This window comes from Equus przewalskii, chromosome 2 (genome assembly GCF_037783145.1).
Source record: "Equus przewalskii isolate Varuska chromosome 2, EquPr2, whole genome shotgun sequence".
NCBI classification, from domain to species: domain Eukaryota; kingdom Metazoa; phylum Chordata; class Mammalia; order Perissodactyla; family Equidae; genus Equus; species Equus przewalskii.
Window position 1 is genome coordinate 47,995,240 of NC_091832.1, and position 17,927 is coordinate 48,013,166.

Here is a 17,927-nt window from a genome sequence, read left to right on the forward strand (position 1 = left end):
ATCCATGTCATTGCAGAAGAAAATGTCAAAATGTGACATTATCTGCTCGCGGGATGCCTGTGCTCCCATACTTTTAAAATCAGGAGATTTATAACAAATTTATTATGTGCTTGTAAGGTAGTCAAACAATACCAAGAAATATTGACTTTCTAAAAAATTTATTAAGAGAATGTTCAAACATATATAAAAATGGAATATTATGTAATCACCCAGCTACAACATTTACAGAATTTTGCCAATTTTGTTTAGTCTCTTTTCTCCTTCCTTCCTATCTTGGAGTGTTTTAAAGCAAATCCCCAAATCGTATCATTCCACTCATAAGTGAGAAGTATTTCCAACAGGTAAGACTTTTTTCGCATCATGATACCAAATAAAGGAACAGCAGCTCCTTCATGTCATCGGATACCCAAACCGTATTCCAATTTTCCTGATTTTCTCTGAAAAGTCTGTATATTTGGATTTTGAATCAAGACCCAGTCTCTAACATTTTTTAAAACTGTTTTAATGAAAAACTGAAATATGTACAAAAGTTAACAAATAGTATAAGGAACTCCATCACCAAACTAAAACAATTACCAACTCACAAGCAATTTTACTTTGATCTGCCCTCACCTGTTTCCCTCCTTCTTGGTATTGTTTTAAAGTGAAATTCAGATGTGTCATTTTACTCTTAAATATGTCAGCATATACCTTTAAGTGCCGGGGAAGTCTCTGAATAAGTCGTGTTGGATGGAGTGTCCACAATGCACATCACTCTGCATCCACTTCAGCGGTGATACCTTTATCCATCACGGTATCCTTGTCTCGCTGCCCTGTGTTGCTCATAGTGTTGTTAGAATGGTGTGGAACAGGAGGAGGGCAGGAGTACTTTCTGTTGCCCTTTGGATTTGCACTGTCTTGATTTTGGAGATTAAGTTGGATTTGGCATGGAAGAAAAATAGAAAAGCTGATGAAATTGGTTTAAATTTGTCATGCAAACTCCTGCCTCTCAAAATGCTGCTTTGTCTTGGAGGTGAGGTGTGGTACTTGTGTGGCTGAGCAAGTGTGCCAGCTCGTGCCCCACGTGGCACTGGATGGTCAGCGGCCTGGTTTGACTTAGGAGGAAGTTTCTGAGAGCACGGGACGCCCGAGGGCATGCCGGAGCGGACACCCTCCTGGTGGCCCTGAGACCGGGAGTGCGCGTTGTGACTGCTGTCTCGGAAGGTGTGCTTCACAGTCCAGTCGCTGAAAGGCTTAGGGAGTGCTTCCCGGTTGCCTCCTTTAGTTTTCATTGCAGCCTGTGTGTAGATAACACCATTCCTATTTTGCAGTAAACAGACCAGAGTGAAAAGCGATTTAGTGAAAGTCTTATTCGTTGTATGTGACAGAACCAGAATTGCAATTATTTTTGCTACAATCACCTCATTTTGTCGTTAACAAACTTGCAGCCTCAGTGTGGTTGTTAGTGACTTCGTAATAACTTGGGTGCTGGGGGCACCACTGAATCGTCCTTCCTAGACTTTGCAAGGGTTTGGATTAGAGGGAGATGGTGCTGCGTTTATCGCGAAGTGATGGTGGAGCCACCGGAAGCACATTATATTGCAAATGGGAAATATTCGAATAAAAATCTTATGTTAACATTTTGACTTACAAAGATGTTGGATATAATCTAAAGTAGGGTCAGATCACTTCACATACTTGCTCTTAAGTTATTTAACTTTCTGTGAAAAATATTTCCAAAACAAGCTCTAAATAAAAGCTAATGGCAGATATGGGTCATAGAGAAGGACGGATGAGAGACTCAGCAGGCCCTGTCTTAGTGGATTGGATTGGTCCACGCGCTGAGTCAGCTCGCCGCAGCTTAACTGTGGCTTTGACACTGGAGGAGAGAAGGGACCCAGGCCACGGAACCCTGATGGTGGGGTTTCCAGGTGGCTTTGGGGGACTAAGGATAGTGAAGAGAAAAGCAAGAGCAATTAAATGTAAGTAAGACTTTTAAAATGTACATTCATTTTTTATTATTAAAGTAACGTACTGCATTACTGTTATTTGGAAAATGAAGATACAAATATGACCAATAATTCTAACAAAAATGCTACTAGTCTTTTTAAACGTCTTTTTTTTAAACTAAGTATTTTTGTTCTTCTAAAGTAGCTAAAATTGTTACACACAAATTTGTTTTTCATTTAACATATGATAGCCATTTTCCCCAGATTTCTATACTGTCTTCATTATTGTTCTTAGTGTTATGTAATAATAGTTCATTCAGTAAAAAGTTTTTTAAACTGAAAAGTATAGGGAAAAAAGTGTGAATGCTTTTTAGTTCCAGGTCCCAGATAACCTGTTAACTTTTTTGAAAAAAGAAAAAATATATATAACAGATAATGTGAAAAATAAAAGCTGCCTCACTGTTCCTGTGGCTTTCTCCAAAAATAACCACTCTGAACATTTTTGTGTAGATAGGAAACAGATTGCTTACGTTAGCGTAGATGTTTATCTTTTATATATCCACGAAAAGAAAAGCATCATCATTTATATATTATCCTGTCCCGTGTGTGTTTCGTTTTCTGTATCTTCACAGAAGAGCATTTAGGTGAGCTTTTAGTTTGTGGGAATTAGAAAGTTTTTCCTTCCTGTCAGTTGTGCTCTGTGCGTGAGCGTGCATGCTCCTTGCCGCCCGTGGATGCCGGTTTCCCTTTGGGAGCGTTGACTGCCTGGTTTTCTGGGATGGTGGTGGTGTCCAACCTCTCCATGCTCATCCTCTGGGGCCGGTTCAGTGTCCGTCAGCTCAGGGTGAAGTGGGCCGTTCTTCTGTGGACGTGCACATACCACATCAAGGCGGTCTTGCACGGTGCCCGTCAGAGTGAGCCCAGGGCCACGGGGGCCAGCGTGCTGGGGACCTGGGGTGTCCCTTCATCAGTGAAAGTCCATCTACAAAAAGCTTCTTCTCCAGATTTGGTTTTAGCAAATGCACCTTTGACACGGGGACAGAGCATGTAAGTTTTAAAGTTTTTAAATGCCCAACGGTAGGTTTCTCTTTCTCACCAGACTATACAGATTCAATAGGGTCTTAGAGGACACTTGTTTTTTTTTTCAAAGATTTTATTTTTCCTTTTTCTCCCCAAAGCCCCCCAGTACATAGTTGTGTATTTCTAGTTGTGGGTCCTTCTAGTTGTGGCATGTGGGATGCCTCCTCAGCATGGCCTCATGAGCGGTGCCTTGTCCGCGCCCAGGATTTGAACCAGCGAAACCCTGGGCCACCGAAGCAGAGCTCTCAAACTTAACCACTCGGCCACTGGCCGGCCCCCGGGACACTTGTTTTTATTGCTAGTAGAAATAGAAATACCCTTAAATTTACAGACTTGAATTTTGAGTCTTTTAGTTGAAATCCAAATGTGGGCACGGATTATAGAGGGAGCTATAATCAAAAGATGATATTAATAATTTATGCTATTTGCTAATGAAAGAGAAACGGATCTGGTTTTGTTCTCTTTGCTTGTGACTAAAGATTAAAGTCAGCAAATATTCATATTATTTCTGAAATTTTGTGAAGTAACTGATTTAAATGGAGCTTCTCATTTTAAGGATACTTGGTTTTCAGTAAATTCGTTTCTCGAGTTTAAAGCAGGACAGGTGGGTGATTATCATGTATCTGTCCTTCTATAATACATAAGAAAGAACATCTTATTAAGAGAAATATTTAAATTTAAGATTTCAGAAGTTATGCCACCTAATACTGGAATTTAGGTCTTTACCTAAAGACCCCCTAGTGTCTCAGAAAGTACTTCTTGTTTAGCTATATCCTAGGAGGTTGCTGTTTTTAGTTTTCACTTTAAAAATTACCTTAGCTTTTTAGTGTTTAAATTAGGATCAGAAATTATGTTTGTTGACTAAAATTAACAGTGTAAATTCAGTGTGCCTCGTGACAACATTAGCAGTATTTTTCTTCACATTATTTTGGAAGGATTGAATAAAGTAGCTTCTTTGCAGCCTAAGAATGATTATCCGACATCGGGGCCTGAGGGGGTGTTGCTGGAATAAAACTGCCCTCACGTTTGCAGAAACGTCCACGTGATGAGATTTGATCATGTGTGGAATAGATGAGTGGCAGCTGCATGCCTGGGCTGCCAGAAGCAATGCAAGGCCGTCCATGCGCATAGAGAACAAACACCTCGTCACAGCTTTCTATTTTAAAAACCGTTTCATGTTCTCTTGGCACTGTTGTTATTTCATGCATTAATATTCACACCTCGCAGTGCTTAGAGAGTCTATGTGAAAACTAGAGAGAGAGTTACCACTGTTACCCCATAGGATGGGATGTCTGGGGGCAGCCTCTCCCCTCCGACTCCTGATGCTCCGTGTGAAAACTAGAGAGAGAGTTGCCACTGTTCCCTGTAGGATGGAATGTCGGGGGGCAGCCTCTCCCCCTCCGACTCTTGACGCTCCACGGGTTCCAGAGGCGTGAGGTGCTCCGCCTTCACCGGGCTTTCCGTGTGCTTACTACACCCGCCTAAAGCGATGCCCTTAGAAGCAACTGTTAGTCAGAAATATGCCTAGGACCGTGTCGCCATGCATCGCCTTCCCAGAGAGCTGCAGCAGCAGGCCCTGCCTTTTGCTGTGTCCCAGCTGGAGATGCCTCGGCTGCACATCATGGCCCCGCCCCTGGCAGGCTCTTCCTGGCAGTTCTGCGGGCTTTCATTTAGGGGCAGTGCTGGTGACCTGCAGTGACTCTGGAGGTCCAGCATTTACTTCCCTCACTCTGCTGCCTCCTGCCTGGCCTGCCCAGCAGTTAGCAGCAGTTTGTGGCTATGAGTGGACGTGGGCTGGTGAGTGCAGGGAGAGCAAGAACCAAGAACTCAGATGTGTTTTGTTTTGTTTGTTTTTTGAGGAAGACTGGCCCTGAGCTGACATCCATGCCCATCTTCCTCTGCTTTATATGTAGGACACCTACCACAGCACGGCTAGCCAAGCAGTGCCATGTCCACACCAGGGATCCAAACCGGTGGAACCTCAGGCTGCCGAAGCGGAAGGTGCAAACTTAACCGCTGCCCCACCGGGCCGGCCCGTCAGACGTGTTTTAAAGATATGTTTTATTGAGGCGCCGGCCCCGTGGCCGAGCGGTTGGGTTCGCGAAGCGCTCCGCTTCGGAGGCCCAGGGTTTCGCCAGTTCGGATCCTGGGCGCAGACATGACACCGTTCATCAGGTCACGCTGAGGCGGCATCCCACATGCCACAGCTAGAAGGACCCACAACTGAAAAGCCACAACTCTGTACCCAGGGCCTTTGGGGAGAAAAAGGAAAAATAAAATCTTTAAAAAAAAAAAAGATGCTTTTTATTGAGAAGGGTATTTTTGTTTTCATCAATAAATATACATCAAGTTTCTGTAATGCAGACTATGTAACAATTATTTTGAATGCTTTTGTGCAGAATAGAAAAGTTTATCTAGACTAGGAACTCTAACAATTATGCTTTTTGGGTCATCCAGATAATTTCTCCCAGATATGTTTCCATTTTAAGAACATAAATAACTACTGTTAATTAAATGTCTGGTGTATATTATATGAACCCTATGACTTTTACACAAAATCTCTGATGGAAGAATTTTCCCCTGTGTATTTGCATAGGAAAGTGAGGCCCTTGTGCAAGCCGTGTCTGCATGTGGGAGCTGGGTGTATTCTTAAATGATTACAAGATGTCAGTAATTATATCTGCAGCTTTGTGGTAGTTGGTCGTATTTATGATGGACTTAACAGCCATGGTCTTGGTCAGAAATGAAACTTCCAGTTGTGACATGCTCTTGGGAAAATAAGTCTCTTGTTGAGCAGGATGGTTTCCTTCTGACTCTGATTTCAAGAATACTGTCTCTGTCTAGTGAGACTGAGGGTGGGGCAGGGTCAGCAGTGGGCGGCAGGGCCGCTTGTTCTGAGCCTCGGTGGGCCTGTGCCTGTGAGGGCCGCAGTGTTGTCCCTGAGTCTGCTGGGATCCCAGGGCCCATTTTGGTGGGAGAGCGAGTTGTCCGTGAAACAGAGGCCTGCTGGATACCACACTGAGTCCTTGTAGAATTGCTGGGTGAACGTTCCGACATCTTCTGGGCAGTCATGGGTTCAAGATCACTGATGTGGCTTTGAGGTACTGGGTTGCCAGGTTGCCACCGTACCCTGTTTCCTGAACTAATTACCCCTGAGTTTTCTTGTGAGAGCTATTCTAAATATCAGTCTTAAATTCTTGGATTTATAGTGAGACCCAGATCCTTCATGAAAAATGCTTAACAGATTTTTCCTTTTTCAACCACCACTATCTTTTGAGTAATCTGTTAGACATTGTCATTGTACAAATCTAGTGAATAATAATCATATTTTATTAATCCAGCCCTTGGTAGGCATTTTATAAATTCTGATGAATGCTAAAGAAAAGTACCCTGATTTATAATGAAACTATAGCTCTTAAAATTTTCAATTTCTTTTTCTCACCTGCTTCATTAAGTTGCTTAACCATTGTGTTTTAATTTTTGTGCTTGTATTTCTCTTTCAGATCTCAGATTCTTTGAGTGGCTTTGAAGAGCACCAAGATCAGAAGATGAGTGAACTTGACCAGTTACGGCAGGAGGCTGAGCAGCTTAAAAACCAAATTAGAGTATGTAGCTAATGTGTGTTTAGTTTTATTAATCATTTGGATTTCAGGTCGGATACCTGTTTTAGAGAAGAGGGTTACAGAGTGATTATTCAATGTTTTGGATTGAAATTGAATTTCAATTGCCCAGGATATGCTAATTATCCAGATATTTGGCCTAGTACATTATTTTTAGTATTTTGTTTTCTGGTATATTGTTATTTGAATATCCATAAAACGTTCCCATGGAATTTATAAACATCTTTCTGTACACTTTTTCTTAATCGTGGGAATTAGCTTCGTGAAATTCTTTGAGTCGCTATATTGAGTGTGGTGTCTGCCTCTCTCTCCTGTGACTGTTAAGTTGAGGGCAGAAAACTTGTTTAAAAATAAGAGTTTTAGAGGCAGCCCTCATGGCCTAGTTAAAGTTTGGTGCTCTCACCGCTTTGGCAGCCTGGGTTTGTTTCCTGGTCACGGAACCAAATCACTCGTCTGTCAGTGGCCACACTGTGGCAGTGGCTCTCGTAGAAGAACTAGAAAGACTTACAGCTAGGACATACAACCATGTACTGGGGCTTTGGGGAGGAAAAGAAAAAAGAAGAAGATGGGCAACAGATGTCAGCTCAGGGCTAGTCCTTCCCTACATACATGTGTACATACATGCATACATTAATCTTAGCAACAACAATATAAAGTGTTTTAGATGTGCCTGATTTGTTCTTAAAAAAAAATTTTGAAGAGATGTTCCCTAGGGATGATTATTGGAGTCTACAACTTTTTCTTTTTTTTTTTTGAGGAAGATTAGCCCTGAGCTAACATCTGCTGTCAGTCCTCCTCTTTTTGCTGAGGAAGACTGGCCCTGAGCTAACATCCGTGCCCATCTTCCTCTACTTTATATGTGGGATGCCTACCATAGCATGGCTTGCCAAGCGGTGCCATGTCCGCAACTGGGATCCGAACTGGCAAACCCCAGGCCGCCAAAGCAGAATGTGCACTTAACCACTGCACCACCGGGCCAGCCCCGGAGTCTACAACCTTTGATTAGATAGACTGTTAGAGCAGGTACATCTAATTGAAGATAAAAACAACCATGCATAATTCTTCTGCCCTGTACAAAAAATAACATTCACAGAGTTCTAAAACGTTAAATTCCAATCTGTCACTGGTGTATAATGCTCTGTTGCAGAGCCTATGAGCTTGTAAAAGGGAGGAGGAGCAGGTCTAAAAGGAATGCGTCCCAGGTGCTGGCCCCGTGGCCGAGAGGTTAAGTTCGCGTGCTCCGCTGCAGGCGGCCCAGTGTTTCGTTAGTTCGAGTCCTGGGCGCGGACATGGCACTGCTCATCAGACCACGCTGAGGCAGCGTCCCACATGCCACAACTAGAAGGACCCACAACGAAGAATACACAACTATGTACCAGGAGGCTTTGGGGAGAAAAAGGAAAAAATAAAATCTTTAAAAAAAAAAAAAAAAGGAATGCGTCCTGCTCTCCTCTGATTTTGTGAGGCCGTGCCTTTAATGAATATTTTCTAGAGAAACATTTAATATGAGTTAGATGTTTCTGGTCTCAGACTTTTGATATGAATGTTCTGAGACTGTTAATATGAAGAGCCAGAGGAAAAAAAAAGGAGGCTTTATCAGGAAAAACAGTATTCTCAATATATTTAGATGGGTTTTTGTCCCTGTGATGAAGGAGCTTTCTCTCTGACTTTTTTGGCTTTAGCTACAAGGCTTGAGCCATCCTTCAAAGCATCATTTTTCCATCCATGTCTAAACAACAATTTATTTTTTGAGATCACTATAAGGATAGAGCCTAATTATTTCCTTTTAAATGGCCAGTTACTTGTTCAGAAATCCTACTGGTAATTGGAGAAAGAAGCATCAGCATCATTTTAGCCAACTTTTTCTTGAACTTGAGAAAAGATAATGAAATTATCTGAGATCTACAGCCAAAAAGGAAACAAAATATCTTTTTACTGTAAGAATTTCAAATCTTAACATTTAAAAGATCTGATATAGCTCAATAAAAATAAGGCTGACTTAGTGTTTGTTTGTTTGTTTGTTTTTTGGTGAGGAAGACTGGCCCTGAGCTAACATCTGTTACCAGTCTTCCTCTCTTTTGCTTGAGGAAGATTGTTGCTGAGCTAACATCTGTGTTAGCTAATCTTCCTTTATTTTTTGTATGTAGGATGCCACCATAGCATGGCTTGATGAGCACTGTGTAGGTCCATGCCTGGGATTCAAACCCCAGGCTGCCAAAGCGGAGCACGTGAACTTAACCACTATGCCACTGGGCCAGCCCCCAGACTTACTGTTTTTAATGGTTTGCTCTGATCAGACTTGTTTAATATGTCTATCTACCCTCCAGAATTTAGAAATCAGAACTTTGTTGTTTATGAGTTGTTATTCATGAACAGTAGATTCAGATCTGTTCATAGCAGATAAAGTTTGTATGGCATAGGTGAAAGACATCCAAATTAGGAAGAAAAATAAAGGCTGAAAGTTGATGTTGCATCTTTTCCCATTTTTTTAGAGCCAATGACGATATAAAGCTTAGGCCGTCCTCCTAAAGGACAGGGCTGTGCTGTGAGCCACATGTGGAATTAAAAATGTGAAAAGAAATAGGTGGAGTTCATTTTTAACAGACTGTATCTAAAACCATACATCTAAAATATTATTTCAACATATAATTAATATTTTTATTGTTTTACACTTTTTTTGTCCTAAACTTTGAGAATTCAGCATGGCTTTTATGTTAAACAGCACCCCTCTGTTGGCACTCGCTGCCTTTCGTGTGGCTCACGGCTCCCACGTTGGGCTGTCCTTGAGGAGAGCAGCCAAACTGCACGCCTCTGCACGGGCTTTGTCTCTGAAGCTGCGTCCTGCGCTAATTTCTTTGCACAATACAGGGATGGCAAAGGCTGTTTGAGTCTGTTACACCAAAGGGAAGGGAAGACTTTCTTTAAAAAATGAGAAAAACACTTTTCTTCCCTGTTGGCGAAGGAATCCATACTTGTTACAGAACGCGGGGCGCAATAAGTGCCACACAAGAAGTGGCAGCGGGTTCTGAGAGGGGCTGCTCGCTTTCTTAGATTGGTTGGTGAGCTGAAAGACCTCAAAGGACTGTCTCAGCCGCCTTTTGATTGGACTTGTGAAGAAACAACTAACTCTCAAAGGGTGTTTGATTGAAACATGGCATGTCCTAAAATACACAGGCTGCCTGATGGATTAAGAAAAACTCCATGAAATGTACAGGTGCACATTTTTTACAAAGCGTCTGTGCCAACCCGTGCGAGTGAGCAAGACTCACGGTGTGGCAGCGTCCCAAATGTTGCCATCCAGTGACTGAGCAGAGCTGGGGGCTTTCTCTGTGGCCTGAGTAGGATGGAGCCTTGCTGTGTGTTGTTTTGTGTTTGACAAACATCCAGACAGGTTAAGGAACTGCCCGATTAATGGTTTGGATGTATTCCTCTGGTTTAAGGGGACGAAAAAGGTGAATTGTTACCTTCAGTGACATTTCTCATCATAGACAGTATAGAAGCCTTTGCACTAAATAATATACCCATTATGCACATTTTCACCAGTCCGTTAAATTTGAAATAGATCTAAGAGAGATTGAAGATTTCTGTCTTTGTTAAGTAGTTAAAGAGATGTTTCCATTAGAAGACTTCTTCCTGGATTGTTGGAAGTTGAAGATGCTCGTTCTGAGAAATGCTGCTCCCGTCTCCAGAAGCACTTGTTTGCTGAAATGAAGACTGAATTGAAGTTGTCTGTGTTTGGTTTCTTTTCTTTTTTTTTTTTTAGGAAGATTAGCCCTGAGCTAACATCTGCTGCCAATCCTCCTCTGTTTGGAAGACTGGCCCTGAGCTAATATCCGTGCCCATCTTCCTCTGCTTTATATGTGGGACGTGGTGCCATGTCTGCACTCGGGATCTGAACCTGTGAACCCCGAGCTGCCGAAGCAGAACATGCGCACTTAACTGCTGTGCCCCCAGGCCGGCCCTGTGTTTGGTTTCTAAAATGGTTTTTCCCTCTGTTTATCAATAGTGTCTCTACAGTCTGTTATATGGTACATTAGGAGATTTAATTTAGTCTTCGGGCACTAACCAAGGTGAAGTTGCTAAAGTCCCATAGTTCATTTTTTTCCGTTAAAAAATTCTTGTTATTCTCTTTTAAAATTATAAGCCATGTATAACATCAGCAAGGATGGTGTTCAGAAATACGTATTAAGCTAAGTACATGGCAGGTAGAACACGCTGATGAAAGCCTTGACGCTCTGAATCTGCCCCTCCACTTGCTCCTTACACCAGATTTAGGTGCTGGCATAAAAATACTTGATTCCATAATTTTTTGTGTTTTAATTATGTAATTAATTAAGCACAATGACTTCTAATAAGATAAAGTTGAATTTGGAATCTAGATCTTTGGTACATTTATAATAACAATCTCTTCAAATATATTTCCATGTTCTTGGTTGGTAAATATTCCTACCAGTTTCATGAAATAAAAATTACCCGCAGTGAGGCAGTTTGCCCTTAGAGAGCGCTCTCCTGGGACACCGCCCGCGTGAGCACTTGGCTGCGTCTAAAGGCCGTCATGTGGCCAGTTACCATTTTGAAAGCAGGTGGTCAGATGACTACATGATAGAACCGTTTTTCTTCTTAGAAATTGTCATCATGTCCTGTGAAATTATTCCCAGACTCAAATTTTGACCCTTTTAAAGCTACTGTCTCATTTCATAACATAAGGCTTTCTATTTGTAAAAACATGTATGCTAATTTGAGATTTCAAGATTTATTTTCTAGTAACTTTAATCACTTAGAGACAGTGAAAACATTTCCATTAGCTTCCGTGTATCCCTTTGTAGTTCTTACCTGCTTCACAAGGTTGTATTTTAGATAAGAAAACAGATAACAAGATAGAACATCTGGAAAGTCTTCCTGAATTTTGTTGTCTTAACTCCAGACCCTCTGCTCTTTTCCATTGAGTTTAGCATCAGCGAGTGTGTGGCTTGAAGACGAAGTCCTTGGCTAACATGATCTAGAAGAAAAATTCTCTGGGCTGGACAGCTAATGCCTTCTAGACTTTTTTCGCTGGGCCCACGACTCCTGGGCCGTTAGAAAGGCAGAGGGAGACGTGTGTGTTGGTCTGTGGAATGTGTGGGAGCCTGAGCAGGCAGGAGAGGAGGCTGCACACGGCTCTGGGGTTCTGTGGTGCCGCCCTAGCTTCCAGTGTGGTCCTTGCAGTATGGGCCACGTTTCTGGGTCATGGGGGCTTGTACTGGTTAGATGAGATGAGCTGCAGGCCTTGAACATATTTGAGGGTTATTAGCTCTCTGTTATTAGTTCTTTGTGTTATTAGAGTGTGATCGCAGACTGAAGTATTGCCCAGCTAGCGTGAAAATGGCCCTGGGCTACCGGGTGTTAGAGGGAGAGCACTCCATCCTTTTACATTCTGCTTTTGCAGACTTCTAAGAGTTCATAGAGGCTTCCTGAGGCTTTGGTGTGGGGACTGAGGGTTCAGTGTATCTGAAACATGACTAATGTGCCCTTTACTGTTGTTATTTCCTAGGATGCCAGGAAAGCGTGTGCAGATGCAACTCTTTCTCAGGTAAGAGCCAGTTCACACAGAGCCGCCGGTTGGTAGAGGTTGGTGCATGGTGTTGCCTACACCTGGAACCTCTGGAGGGACCTGAGCTGATTCTCTGTACTCACAGTGAGGATGTAAAACCACTGCTTGACGCATTTTCATTCAGAAGTCGTTCTCATGCTAGGCATAGGAAGTAGTGGTTTTTTTTACATGAAAAATAAGTATCTCTCAAGGCTTAAATAATTACTTACTATTACAGAGGTCAGAGTTGCAAAATATTATTACAGTCTTAAAATAAGGTATTTTGTAGCTCCTCTCTTTAACAAAATTTGCTTCAGAACTCTGATTTCTTGTTTCTTCTTTTCTTTTCTTTTTTTATTTTTTTTTGGTGAGGAAGATTGTCCCTGAGCTAACATCTGTGCCAGTCTTCCTCTATTTTGTATATGGGATGCTGCCACAGCCTGGTTTGATGAGCGGTGTGTAGGTCCATGCCCGGGATCCAAACCTGTGAACCTGGGACTGCCAAAGTGGAACCCAAAACCTTAACCAGTATGCCACCCACCTGGCCCCAGAACTTTGATTTTTAAAGTCCAATTTGGTGGATCCTCAAAAAGTTAAACATAGATTATGACCCAGCAATTCCACTCCTAGACACACACCCAAAAGAATTGAAAACTGGTGCTGAAGCAAGTACATGGACATGCATGTTCTTAGCACTATTCACAGTAACCAAAAGGTTGGAGACAGAGCCAGCCCTGATGACTGGGGGTTAAAGTTTAGCCCACTCTGCTTCGGCAGCCCAGGTTCCGTTCCCGGGTGTGGAACCACAGCCCTCGTCTGTCAGCAGCCGTGCTGTGGCGGCAGCTCACATAGAAGAACTAGAAGGACTTCGAACTAAAAAAGATACAGCTGTGCACTGGGGCTTTGGGGAGGAAAAAGAGGAAGGTTGGCAGCAGATGTTAGCTCAGAGCAAATCTTTCCCAGCAAAAAAAAAAAGAAATTCAAGTTGTCTTTGTAATCTCTTAAAAAAAAAAGGTGGAAATAACCAAAATCTCCATGAGTGGATGAGTAGATGAACAAATTGTGGTGTATCTGTACAATGGAATATTGCTCAGGCATAAAAAGGAATGCATTACTGGCATGTGTAGCAATGTGGATGAACCTTGAAAACATTCTGCTAAATGTAAGAAGCCAGATGTGAAAGGTCACATATTGTATGATTCCGTTTATATGAAATGTCCAGAATAGGCAAATCTGTAGAGACAAAGAATAGATTAGTGGTTGCCAGGAGTTGGGGAGGGGAAGTGAGGAGTGACTGCTTAATGGACACGGGATTTCCTCTTGGGGGATGAAAATGTTGTGGAACTCGGTAGAGATGATGGTTGCACAACATTATGAATTGTGTATACTTTAAATTGTGAATTGTACCTCATTAAGAAAACAAATATTTTTGTCGAAAGACTTGAACAGAAATGTGAAAGAAAAATTATGTTCGTGATTCTATAGAATTACCTGAGTTTGAATTCTCAGACATTCTTTGGACTATACTTTTTTAAAAACCCATTATTGTGAGACACTTACTCCATTTTTCAGCCCCAAATCATTAATGTCAGGTTTTTTGTATGTTGGCGTGGATCAGCAGATTTGCATATACCTTTTTGTGCCGTAAGCAACAGTAGCACAGAGTAGATTCTAACTGTTGTCCGCGTCAGTGCACAGCCGGGTCACGGTGAGCAGCGCTGTCAGCATGGGGGCGTGCATGAGGTTGTGATGGAGGCTGACAGCGCTGTCAGGACTGAGAGGTGGGAGGAGCTGGGCCTGGTGAGCAGTTGGTGAGATGGAGGAGAGAGCAGGGGAGGAGTTAGGCGCCTGTGGGCCAGCACTGGGCCTGTGTGCACATTGGGCAGAGCAAGGGGAGCACAGTGGTCCTGAAGACCAGGCAGAGCAGTGGATGGAGTGAGCGTCGCGAAAGGAAGGCATATGCCACGGCCAAATGGAGAAGTCACAGTGGAGAGCTAGTTGGGGGACGGGCAGGAATGGGGTGGCCCAGCGGGTGAGCAGCAGGGCCCTGACGGGTGCCGGTGTTGTCCAGGGGATAGGAGGGAGGGAGAGAAGGCCTCGGGAGATGTGTCATTGCAGAAGGTTAATTTGCAGTAACTCTTATCTTTAAGATCACAAACAACATCGACCCTGTGGGAAGAATCCAGATGCGCACCAGGAGAACGCTGAGGGGACACTTGGCCAAGATTTATGCCATGCACTGGGGCACGGATTCCAGGTGTGTGGGGGCATGAGCAAAACGTAGTGCTGGGTATGTTCAAGGATTGTTGCTTTTCTAGGGGAAAATAATCTGAGCTCGTTTGCTGTGATTTGTAAAAAAAAATCAGGAAGTTGTGTCAGATATCTGGGCAGGCCAGTATAGCATTCACAGGTGCACATTCCCTGTCCATTTTTCTGCTTACCTAGGCAGGTCGTACACTGTCATTTCTTCACCGTCCTAGTCATGTCTGTGTTAGTTCTGATCTTTCCTCCCCCCCCCCCACTTTGTTTTCCCAACTCCATTATGCAGTGCCTGTGTGACCTTGGGGAAGTTACCTAACCTCTCTGTGCGGTGGCTCCTCCTCTTTCCAGGCTGTTCCTTGTGGCATCTTGGCCAGTACCCTCTCGTGGTCTCAGTGCCCTGGCTCAGGGATGATAAAATGTGCCTCATGCGGTCCTGGGAGGGTTGAGTGTGTTGAGCCTTAGAATACTGACATGTGTGTCCCAAGGGCTGTGCACAGGTTTGCTGCTGGTTTTCTTCTTGGAGCCCCTGGCAGACACCTGAGAATGTGCATCGTAGCTGCTGTCACCGGTCTCTCTGCTGGCGTTTTTGCCCCACCTTCCTCTTATCTACCATCCCAACGAGAAAATTCCCTTCATGGGCTTGTCATTTCCACTTTAAATTCTGCCCCTTATTGGGACTTCTTTTTCTGCCAGGTGTCTAATCTCTGTCATGCTCCGGGTCCTTGCTTCCCCTCCCCTTTCTCCACCCCATTTCCCTAAAGCTGTAGCATCGCTGAAAGGAAATCTATTCAACTCTCTTCTCTTTTTCTTTTAGGGGCTACCGGAAGGTTTCTCTTCTACCTTTTCCACCCAAATAATTAAATAAAATGCTGTGTGGGGACCAGCCCCCTGGCGTAGTGGTGTGGAGGGTTCCTCTTCAGCAGCCAGGGTTTGCCTGAGTTCAGATCTTGGGTGTGGACCTACACCACTTGTCAGCTATGCTGTGCCACATATATAGAGGAAGATGGGCACAGATGTTAGCTGAGGGCTAATCTTCCTCAAGCAAAAAAAGAGAAGGATGGGCAGGGCCACCCGGTGGCACAGTAGTTAAGTTCATATGCTTTGCTGCGGTGGCCCGGGGTTTGCCACTTCAGATCCTGGGTACAGACCCAGCCCTGCTTGTCAAGCCATGCTGTGGCAGACGTCCTACATATGAAGTAGAGGAAGATGGGCACAGATGTTAGCTCAGGGCCAATCTTCCTCACCCCCAAAAAAAAAAAATGCTGTATGATTTCGTACCTATAACATGTTCTTTCAGATACTTAACATATGATTCTTCAAGTGCCTTTCTTTGAGTAGTATTTTTTTTGTGTTTGTCAGAGAGGAATTTTCTGCTTAGTTTTGTCTTTGTTCATGAAATTGTCTGCTTTAGAGTGAAATAGCTGTGGAACAAAAGATTCTATCTTTAGTTTGTTCTGTACAGTATCCCATACAATTACAATGCAAATGAGAGCTAACTTAGAGCATTTTAATGATGGGAGCATTCAGAAAGAATAAAGGAATAAGAAAGAAATAAAAATACCCTTACTAATCTGTTCACCTTAGAATTTATCATCAAAATAGATGATAACCAAACAGTCTGTTTCCTCTGGGGCTGTTCCTCCATCTGTGGGAACATCAGTGTCCTGACTAGATAGGACATCTGATAGACAGTACTTGAGCTGGGCTGTACTTGGACCTGGTCCTCAGGAGCCTAGTACTTAGGAGCCTGCTACTCAGAGCCCAGTACTCAGGAACTCTGTGCTCAGGAGCCTGGTACTCAGGAAGTCTGTACTCAGGAGCCCGGTTCTTGGGAACTCAGTACCCAGAGCCCAGTACTCTGAAGCCCAGTAGCTCTCTTGGCTCCCTAGGCAGTGTGCTGTCTTGCAGTGGCCAGGCTCTCGGTTGAGGAGTCTAGAAGGCTTCCTGCAGAGGTGACACACCACTTGTGCCCTGAAGGGTGACTGAGAGCTACAGGCAGCTGCTGCGTTCAGAGAACTAAGGCAGGTACGTGGCCAGAGCAGTGGAGGCGAGGCGAGGGGTCAGGATGCGGAGGGAGGGCGGGCGGGTACTGGGTCGTGCAGGCTTCCTGATCACCACATGCGAGGCTTTCTGTCCCGTTGGTTGAAACACGAATTGTGCTTGGACAGCCCCAGGGTGGGAAGGAAGAGGAGCAGGGGCGTGAATGAGCCACCCCAAGCCCAGGGTCGTGGCTGCTCTGTGGGAGGGGTGGCATGGGAGAGCCCGTGGGGGCCAGCGGGGTGTGCTGTCTTGTGCCCTTTCCTGGGCAGGGTGATGGGTGTGTGGGCCTGTGCTCTGTGGCTGCTGTTTAGACCGGACAGTTTCACTTCATAATGCCCTTAGATGGGGGCTCTGTTTGACCATGAAAAACAAAAGGATCCCTGCTCTCCAGAGCTTTTCAGAGATTATTTTTTCTAGATAGTTGTGTTTTCTGGATAGGTAAATTTTTGCCTCTTTAAAGTCCAAAATAGTTCTTAAAAATTTTGGATGTACTGTTTTTTTTCTTTCTGAGGAAGGTTAGCCCTGAGCTGACATCTGTGCCAATCTTCCTCTGTTTTGTATGTGGGACACCACCACAGCATGGCTGACGAGTGGTGTAGGTCTGCACCTGGGATCCGAACCTGTGAACCTGGGCCGCCAAAGTGGAGTGTGCAAACTTAACCGCTGCGCCATGTGGCCAGCCCCAGGGTATACTTTTTACTTGAGTCATCTTCATATTTCCTGCCTTCATAAACAGAGGTTACATTCTACCTTTTATAACATTTGAGAGTCTCTTTCAGTCACTGGAATTAATGTTAAGCTTTTTCTCCCCTTTCTAAAGCCTGCTGAAGTCTTCTTATAAGTGACAGCGAAACACGACTGACCAGCTAGGCTCAAGAGCCCTCCCTCCGCCCGGGAGGTGAAGGGTGGGCGGGTTTGGTTCTGGCCCACTGTCTGACCCCTGTTTTCAGCGTCTGGAGCCCTTGGCTTCCTTCCTGGCTCTTGCCTCTGTGTTTGGGGTGGGTGGGGCCTTATGGTAACTGATTCATGAGTGGCTGAAAGCTCCACGAGGCAAACTGGCCTGACTCTCCGACCGTTGTCCTGTCTGGTGTTAAGAGGTGTGTCTTCTCTCACCTTCTGGAGGATCAGTGGCAGCTTAACATTTCTCTAACCCCTGGGCGAGTCAGCAAATATTAAGCTCTCTGACCAGGAGACCTTTCTGAAGGTGACCCGACCCTTCTGGAGGATGAGCTTCTTTACATTGGCTCTGATTCCATTCAAAGCCTGTGCTTAGAAGGGCCAGACAGAAAGAGAGCAGAGCGGACCTTATTCCGAATATTTTTAAATGCCTAATGTGTTTATAACTGAACCTTGATACAGGAATTTGCTTTAAGAAATTATATGTGAAAAATAATAGGATTTGGGCCTGCCTTTGGTTTAGTTCTGTGA

The 17,927-nt window shown here is 44.0% G+C and overlaps 1 protein-coding gene across 12 annotated transcripts in view; it reads left to right on the top strand.

Annotated features, from left to right (window-relative positions):
* The window catches only part of GNB1 (G protein subunit beta 1), a 78,795-nt gene that overhangs the window by 46,879 nt on the left and 13,989 nt on the right, over positions 1 to 17,927 (top strand). For all 12 annotated transcript variants that reach the window (XM_070611138.1, XM_070611127.1, XM_070611128.1 and 9 more), the window contains 3 exons: positions 6,512 to 6,613; positions 12,159 to 12,197; positions 14,348 to 14,454. In XM_070611138.1, the coding sequence (XP_070467239.1) occupies positions 6,557 to 6,613; positions 12,159 to 12,197; positions 14,348 to 14,454 (203 nt within the window). In that variant the 5' untranslated portion in view covers positions 6,512 to 6,556. The remainder of the gene's footprint in view (positions 1 to 6,511; positions 6,614 to 12,158; positions 12,198 to 14,347; positions 14,455 to 17,927) is intronic.